This window comes from Taudactylus pleione, unplaced genomic scaffold (assembly GCF_031769625.1).
Source record: "Taudactylus pleione unplaced genomic scaffold, aTauple2 ptg003059l, whole genome shotgun sequence".
Classification (NCBI taxonomy): domain Eukaryota; kingdom Metazoa; phylum Chordata; class Amphibia; order Anura; family Myobatrachidae; genus Taudactylus; species Taudactylus pleione.
This window is the reverse complement of record NW_028287422.1, coordinates 25,518-42,071: the sequence shown is the minus strand read 5'-3', so window position 1 is coordinate 42,071 and position 16,554 is coordinate 25,518. Positions and strand designations below refer to the sequence as shown.

General features: G+C 46.1%; 1 protein-coding gene across 1 annotated transcript in view; it reads right to left on the bottom strand.

Moving 5' to 3' along the window:
• LOC148430947 (atrial natriuretic peptide receptor 2-like) overlaps window positions 1–16,554 on the bottom strand; it is a gene marked incomplete at its 5' end in the record, with an annotated part of 72,404 nt that overhangs the window by 52,966 nt on the left and 2,884 nt on the right. The window contains 2 exons of the mRNA XM_088466408.1: window positions 9,572–9,731; window positions 14,936–15,007. Of these exons, the coding sequence (XP_088322534.1) occupies window positions 9,572–9,731; window positions 14,936–15,007 (232 nt within the window). The remainder of the gene's footprint in view (window positions 1–9,571; window positions 9,732–14,935; window positions 15,008–16,554) is intronic.

Below are 16,554 nucleotides of genomic sequence, written 5' to 3'. Positions count from 1 at the left end.
TTCCCTGTCTAGATTGTTAGCTCTCAGAATCAGAACCCTTTCACCTTGTTCTTAGCATGTTATCCGTGTACATTGTACAGCACTTCGGTATAAATCAGAAGAATTATGCTTAATACATGTACATCTTAGATACAGTCCAAATCCTGGTACAATGACACATGGTACAGTGCTTATTTAGCCTGTGTGGGTGAGATATGGATAGAACACAATATACCTGCTCCCCATATCAGCAAGTAGTATAGTATAGGAGTAAATGTGTGTAAATTGTTATATCAATGAGTAAAGATTACTGGTCTGTCAGTCAGAACACAAATGAAGTACAGCTTTCATGGTAATAATGTTACTCTCAGCTGTACAGATACATTGTTACTCTCTCAGCTGCACGGATACATTGTTACTCTCTCAGCTGCACGGATACATTGTTACTCTCTCAGCTGTACGGACACATTGTTACTCTCTCAGCTGTACGGACACATTGTTACTCTCTCAGCTGTACGGACACATTGTTACTCTCTCAGCTGTACAGATACATTGTTATTCTCAGCTGCACGGATACATTGTTACTCTCTCAGCTGCACGGATACGTTGTTACTCTCTCAGCTGCACAGATACATTGTTACTCTCTCGGCTGTACAGATACATTGTTACTCTCTCGGCTGCACAGATACATTGTTACTCTCTCAGCTGTACAGACACATTGTTACTCTCTCAGCTGTACAGACACATTGTTACTCTCTCAGCTGTACGGACACATTGTTACTCTCTCAGCTGTACGGACACATTGTTACTCTCTCAGCTGTACAGATACATTGTTATTCTCAGCTGCACGGATACATTGTTACTCTCTCAGCTGCACGGATACGTTGTTACTCTCTCAGCTGCACAGATACATTGTTACTCTCTCGGCTGTACAGATACACTGTTACTCTCTCGGCTGCACAGATACATTGTTACTCTCTCAGCTGTACAGACACATTGTTACTCTCTCAGCTGTACAGACACATTGTTACTCTCTCAGCTGCACGGATACATTGTTACTCTCTCAGCTGCTCGGATACATTGTTACTCTCTCAGCTGCTCGGATACATTGTTACTCTCTCAGCTGTACGGATACATTGTTACTCTCTCAGCTGCACGGATACATTGTCACTCTCTCAGCTGCACGGATACATTGTTACTCTCTCAGCTACACGGATACATTGTTACTCTCTCAGCTACACAGATACATTGTTACTCTCTCAGCTACACAGATACATTGTTACTCTCTCAGCTGCACAGATACATTGTTACTCTCTCGGCTGTACAGATACATTGTTACTCTCTCGGCTGCACAGATACATTGTTACTCTCTCAGCTGTACAGACACATTGTTACTCTCTCAGCTGTACGGATACATTGTTACTCTCTCAGCTGCACGGATACATTGTTACTCTCTCAGCTGTACGGATACATTGTTACTCTCTCAGCTGCACGGATACATTGTTACTCTCTCAGCTGCTCGGATACATTGTTACTCTCTCAGCTGCTCGGATACATTGTTACTCTCAGCTGCACGGATACATTGTTACTCTCTCAACTGCACGGATACATTGTCACTCTCTCAGCTGCACGGATACATTGTCACTCTCTCAGCTGTACGGATACATTGTTACTCTCTCAGCTGTACGGACACATTGTTACTCTCTCAGCTGTATACATACATTGTTACTCTCTCAGCTGCATGGATACATTGTTACTCAGCTGCACAGATACATTGTTACTCTCAGCTGTACGGACACATTGTTACTCTCTCAGCTGCACAGATACATTGTTACTCTCTCAGCTGTATACATACATTGTTACTCTCTCAGCTGCATGGATACATTGTTACTCTCTCAGCTGTACGGATACATTGTTACTCTCTCAGCTGTACAGATACATTGTTACTCTCTCAGCTGTACGGATACATTGTTACTCTCTCAGCTGTACGGATACATTGTTACTCTCTCGGCTGTACAGATACATTGTTACTCTCTCGGCTGTACAGATACATTGTTACTCTCTCAGCTGCACGGATACATTGTTACTCTCTCAGCTGTACGGATACATTGTTACTCTCTCAGCTGTACGGACACATTGTTACTCTCTCAGCTGCACGGATACGTTGTTACTCTCTCAGCTGCACGGATACATTGTTACTCTCTCAGCTGTACAGATACATTGTTACTCTCAGCTGCACGGATACATTGTTACTCTCTCAGCTGCACGGATACATTGTTACTCTCTCAGCTGCTCGGATACATTGTTACTCTCTCAGCTGCTCGGATACATTGTTACTCTCTCAGCTGTATGGATACATTGTTACTCTCTCAGCTGTATACATACATTGTTACTCTCTCAGCTGCATGGATACATTGTTACTCTCTCAGCTGTACAGATACATTGTCACTCTCTCAGCTGCACGGATACATTGTCACTCTCAGCTGCACGGATACATTGTTACTCTCTCAGCTGCTCGGATACATTGTTACTCTCTCAGCTGCTCGGATACATTGTTACTCTCTCAGCTGTATGGATACATTGTTACTCTCTCAGCTGTATACATACATTGTTACTCTCTCCGCTGCATGGATACATTGTTACTCTCTCAGCTGTACAGATACATTGTCACTCTCAGCTGCACGGATACATTGTTACTCTCTCGGCTGTATACATACATTGTTACACTCTCAGCTGCATGGATACATTGTTACTCTCTCAGCTGTACAGATACATTGTCACTCTCAGCTGCACGGATACATTGTTACTCTCTCAGCTGTACGGATACATTGTTACTCTCTCAGCTGTACGGACACATTGTTACTCTCTCAGCTGCACGGATACGTTGTTACTCTCTCAGCTGCACGGATACATTGTTACTCTCTCAGCTGTACAGATACATTGTTACTCTCAGCTGCACGGATACATTGTTACTCTCTCAGCTGCACGGATACATTGTTACTCTCTCAGCTGCTCGGATACATTGTTACTCTCTCAGCTGCTCGGATACATTGTTACTCTCTCAGCTGCTCGGATACATTGTTACTCTCTCAGCTGTATGGATACATTGTTACTCTCTCAGCTGTATACATACATTGTTACTCTCTCAGCTGCATGGATACATTGTTACTCTCTCAGCTGTACAGATACATTGTCACTCTCTCAGCTGCACGGATACATTGTCACTCTCAGCTGCACGGATACATTGTTACTCTCTCAGCTGCTCGGATACATTGTTACTCTCTCAGCTGCTCGGATACATTGTTACTCTCTCAGCTGTATGGATACATTGTTACTCTCTCAGCTGTATACATACATTGTTACTCTCTCCGCTGCATGGATACATTGTTACTCTCTCAGCTGTACAGATACATTGTCACTCTCAGCTGTACGGATACATTGTTACTCTCTCGGCTGTATAGATACATTGTTACTCTCTCAGCTGTACAGATACATTGTTACTCTCTCAGTTGCACGGATACATTGTTACTCTCTCAGCTGTACGGATACATTGTTACTCTCTCAGCTGTACGGACACATTGTTACTCTCTCAGCTGCACGGATACGTTGTTACTCTCTCAGCTGCACGGATACATTGTTACTCTCTCAGCTGTACAGATACATTGTTACTCTCAGCTGCACGGATACATTGTTACTCTCTCAGCTGCACGGATACATTGTTACTCTCTCAGCTGCTCGGATACATTGTTACTCTCTCAGCTGCTCGGATACATTGTTACTCTCTCAGCTGTATGGATACATTGTTACTCTCTCAGCTGTATACATACATTGTTACTCTCTCAGCTGCATGGATACATTGTTACTCTCTCAGCTGTACAGATACATTGTCACTCTCTCAGCTGCACGGATACATTGTCACTCTCAGCTGCACGGATACATTGTTACTCTCTCAGCTGCTCGGATACATTGTTACTCTCTCAGCTGCTCGGATACATTGTTACTCTCTCAGCTGTATGGATACATTGTTACTCTCTCAGCTGTATACATACATTGTTACTCTCTCCGCTGCATGGATACATTGTTACTCTCTCAGCTGTACAGATACATTGTCACTCTCAGCTGCACGGATACATTGTTACTCTCTCAGCTGTATACATACATTGTTACACTCTCAGCTGCATGGATACATTGTTACTCTCTCAGCTGTACAGATACATTGTCACTCTCAGCTGCACGGATACATTGTTACTCTCTCAGCTGTATGGATACATTGTTACTATCTTAGCTGGACTGATACATTATTATTTGTAATGACTACATTGCTATATGCTGTATATGTTTGATAGAAAGCTGATTACAGGGAGACTATTTACAGGTGAAATTAGATTAATTTGTGGCAGTGTTTTATAAAGTGCAAACTTCTAATATCCCAAAAATGAGAGTGATGGTAAAACTTACCTTCGTTAACTCTCTTTCTTTGAAGTCCATAGGGTCCACAGGGAGACCCTGGGGTGTGGGTGGTGGTTGAGGACCGGCCATCGAACAGTTAAAGCTTTGCTCCCAGGATGCAACGGTCCTTCCCCCTATACCCCCCCAAGCCAGAGGCACTTAAGTTCTTGACAAGCCTAAGGCCGGAGGAGGAGAGAAGAGATGGAAGACTGGTTCACACAGAAGGAGACAGGAAAAGGTGTCCAGGAAACATAGCCCACAGAAGCCAGATGCATCAGGGCAGGTACCCTGTGGACCCTATGGACTTCGAAGAAAGAGTTAATGAAGGTAAGTTTTACCATAACTCTCATTTTCTTCTTCAGGGTCAATAGGGCTCCACAGGGAGACCTTAGGGATGTCCCAAAGCAGTTATTCAAGGGTGGGGATGCTCCTTAGCTGAGATGAGAATCTGGCGTACAAATGAGGCATCCTGAGAGTCAAATGATTCAAAGGCATAGAAGCTAAGAAAGGTGTGAACAGAAGACCACATGGCTGCCTTATAAAGTTGTTTAGCTGAGGCACCACGGCGAGCTGTCCACGAGGGACCCACAGAGCGAGTGGAATGAGCAGTGACAGTAGCCAGTACAGGAAGGCCAGCCTGCCTGTAAGCCTGTGAGATAGTCATGCAAAGCCATCTAGCCAATGTCTGTTTATTGGCTGGCCAACCCTTCTTGTGAAATCCATAGAGCACAGGGAGTCTGTTATCCTCAGAGAGCTTGTATGGTCCACATAGATTCTGAGAGCACGGACCACATCCAAGGAGGCCTCACCTGCCGAGAGGTCTGGTGATTGGAAGCCTGGGACCACAATTTAGACAAAGACAGACAACCTAAGTCCGGGTGAAGACCCTGAGACAACAGGTCCAGCCGCTGAGGTAGCAGGAACGGTGCCTCTATGAAGAGGCTCAGAAGATCTAAGTACCAATGTCGTCTGGGCCATGCTGGGGCCACCAGCAGGACAGTGCCTCCATTTTGTTTGAACTTCCGAATAGCTTGAGGATGAAGGGAGACTGGAGGGAATAGGTACGCCAGATGGAAGGTCCACTTCACTGATAAGGCATCTACAGCTGCCTCTGTGTCCCTTGTTGTGGACCCATACACTGGCAATTTGTGATTGTGTCTGGTAGGCCCCATTTGTTCACTATGAGTTGAAAGACTTCTGGGTGGAGAGACCGTTCCCCGATATGCACTTCATGATGGCTGAGGAAGTCCGCTTCCAAGTTGAGTACTCCTGGAATGAACACTGCGGAGACGGCCGGGATGTGACCTTTGGCCCATGTGAGAATGCTTGACACTTCTATCATTGCTGACCGACTTTGAGTGCCTCCTTGGTGATTGATGTAGGCCACTGCTGTGGTGTTGTCGGACTGCACTTGTACAGGCTTGCCGTGAAGAATGTCCTGAGCTAGAGTGAGAGCTTTGTGGGTGGTTCAGAGTTCCAATACATTGATTGGCAAGGTCGACTCCCTGGAAGGAGTCGACCTTCCAACGCCCCTGGAAGGAATGTTGATCGGTCACTGTGCCCCAGCCCCGGAGACTGTAAGGAGTACCCAATCCGAGGTCCAAAAGGGGCGACCTTTGGTTAAGGGGACATATGTAGCCACAAGAAGGGGGACAGACGAACCTCTGGAGAGAGAACCATCATTTGAGCCTTTATCCGTGGGGCAACCCGTTCCACCTGGACAGCATTAGCTGTTGTAGGGGCCTGGCCTAGAACTGAGCATACTCCACCATGTCGAAGGTGGATACCATGGATCCTAGAACTTGCATTGCTGAGTGGACTGATACTCGGCGACTGCGTAGGAATCTGTGCACACGTATTTGCAGTTTGGAGATCTTGACTGCTGTCAGGAAGATTCTCTGATCCTGAGAATCCAAAAGAGCTCCCAGATGAACCATCCTTTGTGAAGGATTCAGGGAGGATTTCTTACAGTTGATTAACCAGCCGTGCTTTTGTAGAAAGGCAAGGGTTATCTGAAGCACCTCTTGGGAGCTTGCTAAGAGCTAGAGGTCATTCAGGTATGGTTTAGCCAGACCCCCTGACAATGCAGATGGGCCACCATGATAGCCATAATCTAGGTAAAAAACCATGGAGCTGTACACAGTTCAAAAGGCAGAGCCTGAAATTGTAAGTCTTGCTGTAGTAAAGCGAACCGGAGATATTGCTGATGAGAGGGTTGCTAATAGGTACATGTAGGTAAGCATCCTGAATATCCAGAGATACCATAAAGTCCCCAGGCTCCATAGCTAGTATAATAAAGCATAAGGTTTCCATTCGGAACCTGGGGACCCTGATGAACGTGGTCAGGGATTTGAGGTTGAGGATAGGCCGATGAGACCCATTTGGCTTCTGAATCAGAAAGAGAGTAGAATAATAACCGTTCCTTCACTGTTATAGCGGGACTAGAACTTGCAGCAAGGACTGAATGGCTTTCTGGATGAGCAGGCCCCTTTTTGGGTCTGATGGAGGGCCTGTGTAGAAAAATTGGTGGGGTGGAGACACTTTTCTTATCCAAGCGTCTGTGGCGGTTTGACACTGGGCAAACTAAAGAAGTCGGCCTCCTACTCTGGGGTCCCCCAGGGGGAAGCCCGTTCCGTCAGGCTGAAGGCTTGTCCTCGGCTTTTGAAGCAGGACATCTGGTGGTCCAGATCTGCTTGGTCCTAGGTTTAGCGGCCCTAGTGGAAGCCGACTGCCTAGGAAAGGACTGACCCTTAGGCTTTCCTTGGGGACGAAAGCACCTAAAGGATGGTGTCCTAGGTGTAGCGGTAGCTGCTGAAGGCAGTCTTGGATGCTGCTAATGTGGCTACAATCTTGTCTAAGTCTGGGCCAAACAAGATCTCCCCATTGTAAGGTAATGCTTCTAAGGCTTTATTAGAATCTGCATCCGCCTTCCATGACCGCAGCCACAGAATGTAGCGGGAGGACACCGCCGTGGCCGAAACTCTAGAAGCTAGGAGACTGGCATCCAAGGAAGCTTCTCCAATTTATGAAGCTGCATCTCTTGTGTGAGCTACATAAGACATCTGATCCCGAGAGGCGTCTGAGGGAAAAGAGTCTTCAAGAGCGTCTGCCCAGCTCTCAATTGCTTTAGCCACCAATGCAGTAGCCATGGTCGGGGGCGAGCAATGGCGCCAGAAAGAGTACCCAGATTTAAGGTCAGTTTCAATCTTTCTATCCGTAGTGTACTTTAGTGAGGAAACTGTAGGGATAGGTAACGTAGCGCTTTTAATCAATCGCATAACATGGGAATCCACCACATGGGGAGTCACCCATCTTGCCCAATGACCTGCAGGAAAAGGATAACAAGAGCTCAGGCTTTTTGGGGGCTGAAACCTCTTACTAGGCACCTGATAAGACTCTTCCATGTGCTCAACTAGTTGGTCCGAGAGGGTAAACTCTGCTGAAGCCACTTTTTGTCGTTTAAAGAGTGGGCGCTTTGATTTGGGGGTGGGCTCATCATCTTCTAATTGTAAGATAGATCTAACCGCTCGCACCAAAGCAGGTATATTAATTTTAGACTGAATCTCTGCTTCTTCCCCCGAAGGGGACTCAGTATTAGAGAGATCAGCATCTTCTGCCTCGTCAGATGACACCTCTGAATCTGAGAGCTGCGTGGACTGTGAGGGTAACACAGGACGCTTAGTAGTCTTACTGGGTGGGGACTTCTCACCTTACAACAGTGTGAAAGGCTGTAGAGGAAGCCACCAGACTCTGTACTGGAGCTAGAGAGTATGTCTACCCATGGAGGGGGCACAGGAGGCACCTGTATAATCTGAGCCTATTGTGGCAATCCCATAGGGGGGATTATAGCCGGGAGCGCTAGGCGGTCCGCAATAGTAGCCAGCACCTGAGAAAAGGAAGCCCAGGGGGGCTCTTGTGCAGGAGATGGGGGGTCTGATGGACCTGGTGGAGTATGACACTTAGCACATAACCCATCTTGTAGCAAATCCTCCTCGCTTAAGCCTGCAGCACGTAATTTACATGATAGCAGTATGGGTGCAGATGCTTCTTACTCTTGCCCTTGCTAGACATAGCTGTAGAGTAGTACAGCACACAATATGGCACTGAGTATAATGCAACCGCTGGGTATGTAGGATACAAGTAGGAAAGCAATATACTGATCCTGTCTTATGCTTGGACAAGCTGCAGGAATGCACAGCACAAATATGGCACAGTGCAGTAACCAACTGTATGTGACAACCCTCACAAATACAAGAGATGTGAGGCACAGGAACAGCCTGAATACACCTGTATGTTAGGGAACAATAAGGAAAAAAAGGGAAAGGTATATGCTGATCGTACAGAGACATATACAGACAGGCAGCACTGGCATAAGTCACATACAACGCAGAAATACAATATAGCTGCAGAATGGCCCATAATCAACTACTCAGTCCTTAAAGGATGATAGGGAAACGCTGGGTCCGGTCCCCCTACATACAGGTTATGTAGCACTATAGCCTGAGAGAGCTGTGGCTGAGCCTATAGAAGATGGCCGCCGGAGACCTCTGAGGGGGCGTGGTCGGAGGAGGAGAGCAGCTCAGAGGAATGGCGCCTTGAGCTGAGGGGCCGCTGTAATAGGGAAGCCTGACCTCCCCATGTCGATTATTAACCACCGGGACGCTGGATTCCCGCTCCGTATGTACCCTCAGCACCTCTGGTCTGTCCCCTGAGACTGGAGGTAAGACTGCCCATCTGCGGGCCACCCGCCTTACCTGTCTTCATAGAAACTGCAATTTGGGTCTGTCTGTGGGGCCGGCTATCAAGATCCCCAGGATGCCCGCTGAGAGCTCCAGGTGGAGCTGGCATTCCGGCGCCCGGCGGGGTGATGGTGATGCCCGCCCAGAAGATAAAATGCTGAAGCAGCCCACTGTTATAATGGTGACCCGACTCCGGCCGGGCACCGACGAAACTAAAGTGCCTCTGGCTCGGGGGCGGGGTATAGGGGGAAGGACTGTTGCATCCTGGGCGCAAAGCATTAACTGTTCGGTGCCCGGTCCTCAACCATCACCCAAGGTCTCCCTGTGGAGCCCTATGGTCCCTGAAAAAGAAATAGGACTTTATACAGAAGGGGGGAAAGACGGTCCCAAACATTTACACCCACTGGCATACAAGGCATAGACATCATCTGCATCACAGGTGGAACGGAAGCTGGCGAGTCCATAGTCCGTGATCTTCAGCACAAAGCGACTATCCACCACGCAGTTAGAGGACTTCAGGTTCCCATGGCAGCCAATGATACTGCGATGCAGGAAACACATCCCCTGCGGAGACAGCGAGAGCAATGTCAGGATTCTGTCCCCATCTCGCAGATACACTATCTATGGCAATGTCAGGATTCTGTCCCCATCTCACAGATACACTATATATGGCAATGTCAGGATTCTGTCCCCATCTCAGAGATTCGCAGATACACTATCTATGGCAATGTCAGGATTCTGTCCCCATCTCACAGATACACTATATATGGCAATGTCAGGATTCTGTCCCCATCTCTGAGATTCGCAGATACACTATCTATGGCAATGTCAGGATTCTGTCCCCATCTCACAGATACAGGATTCTGTCCCCATCTCGCAGATACACTATCCATGGCAATGTCAGGATTCTGTCCCCATCTCTGAGATTCGCAGATACACTATCTATGGCAATGTCAGGATTCTGTCCCCATCTCACAGATACAGGATTCTGTCCCCATCTCGCAGATACACTATCCATGGCAATGTCAGGATTCTGTCCCCATCTCACAGATACAGGATTCTGTCCCCATCTCGCAGATACACTATCCATGGCAATGTCAGGATTCTGTCCCCATCTCGCAGATTCGCAGATACACTATCTATGGCAATGTCAGGATTCTGTCCCCATCTCACAGATACACTATCTATGGCAATGTCAGGATTCTGTCCCCATCTCACAGATACAGGATTCTGTCCCCATCTCGCAGATACACTATCTATGGCAATGTCAGGATTCTGTCCCCATCTCGCAGATACACTATCTATGGCAATGTCAGGATTCTGTCCCCATCTCGCAGATACACTATCTATGGCAATGTCAGGATTCTGTCCCCATCTCACAGATTCGCAGATACACTATCTATGGCAATGTCAGGATTCTGTCCCCATCTCACAGATACACTATCCATGGCAATGTCAGGATTCTGTCCCCATCTTGCAGATTCGCAGATACACTATCTATGGCAATGTCAGGATTCTGTCCCCATCTCACAGATACACTATCTATGGCAATGTCAGGATTCTGTCCCCATCTCACAGATACAGGATTCTGTCCCCATCTCGCAGATACACTATCTATGGCAATGTCAGGATTCTGTCCCCATCTCGCAGATACACTATCTATGGCAATGTCAGGATTCTGTCCCCATCTCGCAGATACAGGATTCTGTCCCCATCTCGCAGATACACTATCCATGGCAATGTCAGGATTCTGTCCCCATCTTGCAGATTCGCAGATACACTATCTATGGCAATGTCAGGATTCTGTCCCCATCTCACAGATACACTATCTATGGCAATGTCAGGATTCTGTCCCCATCTCACAGATACAGGATTCTGTCCCCATCTCGCAGATACACTATCTATGGCAATGTCAGGATTCTGTCCCCATCTCGCAGATACACTATCTATGGCAATGTCAGGATTCTGTCCCCATCTCGCAGATACACTATCTATGGCAATGTGAGGATTCTGTCCCCATCTCACAGATACACTATCTATGGCAATGTGAGGATTCTGTCCCCATCTCGCAGATACACTATCTATGGCAATGTCAGGATTCTGTCCCCATCTCGCAGATACACTATCTATGGCAATGTCAGGATTCTGTCCCCATCTCACAGATACAGGATTCTGTCCCCATCTCGCAGATACACTATCCATGGCAATGTCAGGATTCTGTCCCCATCTTGCAGATTCGCAGATACACTATCTATGGCAATGTCAGGATTCTGTCCCCATCTCACAGATACACTATCTATGGCAATGTCAGGATTCTGTCCCCATCTCACAGATACAGGATTCTGTCCCCATCTCGCAGATACACTATCTATGGCAATGTCAGGATTCTGTCCCCATCTCGCAGATACACTATCTATGGCAATGTCAGGATTCTGTCCCCATCTCGCAGATACACTATCTATGGCAATGTGAGGATTCTGTCCCCATCTCACAGATACACTATCTATGGCAATGTGAGGATTCTGTCCCCATCTCGCAGATACACTATCTATGGCAATGTCAGGATTCTGTCCCCATCTCGCAGATACACTATCTATGGCAATGTCAGGATTCTGTCCCCATCTCGCAGATACACTATCTATGGCAATGTCAGGATTCTGTCCCCATCTCACAGATACACTATCTATGGCAATGTGAGGATTCTGTCCCCATCTCGCAGATACACTATCTATGGCAATGTCAGGATTCTGTCCCCATCTCGCAGATACACTATGTATGGCAATGTCATTTCACAGAGGCAGCTAAATCAGGCGATTACACAAAGGCCGATGCCTGCCTGGTGCTGCAAAGTACACACGGGATGTAGGTAATAGGTCACCCATGACAGTGTCACCATCCATAACATCAACACAACAATGTCAATAATTTTTTTTTAAATATCGACATGTAATGTATCATCATTCTCATAATGCCGACAGGTGACAATATAGTCATTATGACCTTGTCGACACTTTTATGTTGACAGGATGAATGCTGACATTGTGACTGATCATACCACACCCGTTACACACTAATGACAATAAAATAATTACATTGTTGTGACAGTGTGTCCTCAGTATATTCATATGTGTAATTGCCCCCCTCATTCTCTGAGCACAGGGACCGCTGGTGATGGGCTGACATGGAGCGGGCTATTGGTGAGCTCTGTAGGAGTAGCGGGGGCTGTTGGTGATTAATTGCCCCCCTCATTCTCTGAGCACAGGGACCGCTGGTGATGGGCTGACATGGAGCGGGCTATTGGTGAGCTCTGTAGGAGTAGCGGGGGCTGTTGGTGATTAATTGCCCCCCTCATTCTCTGAGCACAGGGACCGCTGGTGATGGGCTGACACGGAACGGGCTATTGGTGAGCTCTGTAGGAGCAGTGGGGGCTGGAGCAGCTTGGTGGTGTATGGGCTGTCACACTCTCCTGCTAGTGCTGGACCTGGGTTCCAGATGACTGGGGTAGAGATACATGCCAGTGAGTGCCCACCATTACTGCAGAGATGTAAGCAGAGGGGGAAGGTGAACTAGCTACACAGCATTATTCCATGATGGCCAAGAGAGCGGCCCCAGTCTGGTGACCCTCTAGAACTGTAGACCAAGCAGCAGAATTTACATAATCTGGACACATGAGGAAGGGCAGGAGGTGCTGTTATGATGCCCATGTGTCAGGCTCCCAGGACCAGACCATATAAATTGTAACAAGCCTGAGTTAGATTATATAGTTAGTTGTTTACCAATGGAGGAATTAAGTGGTGACTCCACTACCTGACCTCCTTCCGGATGTAAGAGAGGGATGCTGGTCAAAGGACCACAAGAGCTCCGTCCTTGTGAGAAGAAACAGAACACGTGGAGTGAGCAAGCAGATGTAACGACACAAGCAGCAGCATCGGAACCACTAAGCACAGGCCAGGTTTCAGCGCTGCATGACACCAACTGCAAGAGCGTGCGTCGGACACTTCTGGTACCTGGTCACGTCACTGTTGGAGGACTTTGGACACTTTCCTCAGTGTTAATTAGAAGATATATCAAATTGTTAGGGCATATATGGGAACCAGGATTAATGACTTCAGCAACTAAGTGCTAGATGGGGTTTGAAGATGTTTAGCATCTGGGCAGTATGTGGTGAGGAAAAATCCAGAGCAGGTAGAGGAGACCTGGACCACAGAGAGACATACCGGTATCTCCTGGAGACTCCAGGGAGCTACAAGTAGTTTGTTCCAAAGTTCTCACCATTGCCAAGCCCCCAAAAGACATAACCTGAAAAGGACTCCAACAGTGGTGGACTAAACATCCTTCTGAGCAGCCATTTTTGTCAAGCTGTTTGTCAACAAACCCACCCGAAAAAGCTGCATGTGGATGGCTGTGACCTCCATCTACCCAGCATCACTACAACCTACTATGTACCCTGCACTTGTTTATCTGGAACCTGCAATTTTAGAAATTGTGGCACAGAGCATTTTGCAGGATTAGCTCCTCTGCTGGACATGTGCAGAATGTACAAATAACAACCATCATGAAGGCAAGTACTCTGAGACTTCCACCCAATAAAGGTAAGGTAATGAGACTTCCACCGCATGCAGGTAAGTACCATGATACTTCCACCCAATTAAGGTAAGTACCATAAGACTTCCACCCCGTGAAGTTAAGCACTCTGAGGCTTCCAAGCCATGAAGGTAAGGGATCTGAGGCTTCCACCCTTTGAAGGTAGGTTCTCTGAGGCTTTCACTGCTTGAAAGTAATGGCTCTGAGAATAGATCCTCAAGAAGATAAGAGCTCAAAGACTTTCACCCGATGAATGTAAAGGCTCTAAGATTTCCACATCATGAAGATAATTATTTTGAGATTTCCACCCTATAAAGGTAAGGACCCTGAGACTTCCACCCCATGAAGGTAAGGACTCTGTGGCATCCACCCCATGAAGGTAAGGGCTCTGAGGCTTACACCCCATGAAGGTAAGTACCATGATACTTCCACCCCATGAAGGTAAGTACCATGATACTTCCACCCAATTAAGGTAAGTACCATGAAACTTCTGCCGTATGAAGGTAAGGACTCTGTGACTTCCACCCCATGAAGGTATGGGTAAATACTCAGTAGTTACCTCCATGGGTAAATGTTAATTAGATTGCTACTATCATGATGGTAAAGGCTCTGTGGCTTCCACCCCTTAAAGGTAAGGTCTCAGAGTAGAACCCCATGCAGGTAATGGCTCTGGGACTTACTGCCCATTAAGGTACAAGCTCTGAGTCTTCCATGAAGGTAAGAACTGTGAGAATTCCACCCTTTAAAGCTAAGGGCTCTGAATCTTCCACCTTATAAAGATAAGAAGTCTGAGACTTTCTCCCTATACAGGTACCACTCTGAGGGGTACAGTATAATTACTAAAGTGAGAGTTTTTAGAAGTAGAGATGTTGCCCATAGCAACCAATTAGACCCTACTTAACATTTAACTAGCACCTTCTAGAAGATAATAGCTAGAGTCTAATTGGTTGCTATGGGCAACAATCTCCACTTCTAAAAGCTCTCACTTTAGTAAATATATACCCCTGAGACTTTCACCCATTGATGTAGGTACAATGAGGTTACTACTACCATGGAGAATAGGTGCAGGAGAATAATCCATCACTGGTAATAACTGGAGAAAAGCTCTGATTAGTGATAATGTGTCATCGCCTAACATCACAGTCCTGGCACATTATGGTGCAGGTGTTACGGAGCTCACTCACCTTTACAATGTCATTTATTAATGAGTGGCGAAACATCCAATCCAGATTGATGCTGTCATTCTCCAAAATATCCTGTAAAAGATAAAGCATTCACTAACTATTATCTATGCTGCCCCAATATAATAGTTACCCTTATATCTGCTCCAATACTAAAGAACTGTGTATAATACCTGGTACTCTGATCTCTGCCCCACTATCACTCTGCATCTAATACTGTGTTACTGTAATATCTGCCCCACTATCACTCTGCATCTAATACTGTGTTACTGTAATATCTGTCCCACTATCACTCTGCGTCTAATACTGTGTTACCATGATATCTGCCCCACTATCACTCTGCATCTAATACTGTGTTACTGTAATATCTGTCCCACTATCACTCTGCATCTAATACTGTGTTACCATGATATCTGCCCCACTATCACTCTGCATCTAATACTGTAATATCTGCGCCACTATCACTCAGCATCTAATACTGTAATATCTGCGCCACTATCACTCAGCATCTAATACTGTAATATCTGCCCCACTATCACTCTGCATCTAATAGTGTTACTGTAATATCTGCCACACCATCACTGAGCGTCTAATACTCTGATATCTGCCCCACTATAACTCTGCATCTAATACTGTGTTACTCTGATATCTGCCCCACTATCACTCTGCATCTAATATAGTGGGGCAGATATCAGAGTAACACAGTATTAGATGCAGAGTGATAGTGGGACAGATATCAAATACTGTGTTACTCTGATATCTGCCCCACTATAACTCTGCATCTAATACTGTGTTACTGTAATATTTGTCCCACTATCACTCTGCATCAAATACTGTGTTACTCTGATATCTGCCCCATTATCACTCTGCATCTAATACTGTTACTCTGATATCTGCCCCATTATCACTCTGCATCTAATATAGTGGGGCAGATATCAGAGTAACACAGTATTAGATGCAGAGTGATAGTGGGACAGATATTACAGTAACACAGTATTAAATGCAGAGTGATAGTGGGACAGATATTACAGTAACACAGTATTAGATGCAGAGTGATAATGGGACAGATATCAAATACTGTGTTACTCTGATATCTGCCCCACTATAACTCTGCATCTAATACTGTGTTACTGTAATATTTGTCCCACTATCACTCTGCATCAAATACTGTGTTACTCTGATATCTGCCCCATTATCACTCTGCATCTAATACTGTTACTCTGATATCTGCCCCATTATCACTCTGCATCTAATACTGTGTTACTCTGATATCTGCCCCACTATAACTCTGCATCAAATACTGTGTTACTCTGATATCTGCCCCATTATCACTCTGCATCTAATACTGTTACTCTGATATCTGTCCCATTATCACTCTGCATCTAATACTGTTACTCTGATATCTGTCCCACTGTCACTCTGCATCTAATACTGTTACTGTAATATCTGTCCCACTATCACTCTGCATCTAATACTGTGTTACTCTGATATCTGTCCCACTATCACTCTGCACCTAATACTGTGTTACTCTGATATCTGCACCATTATCACTCTGCATCTAATACTGTGTTACTGTAATATCTGCCCCACTATCACTCTGCACCTAATACTGTTACTCTGAT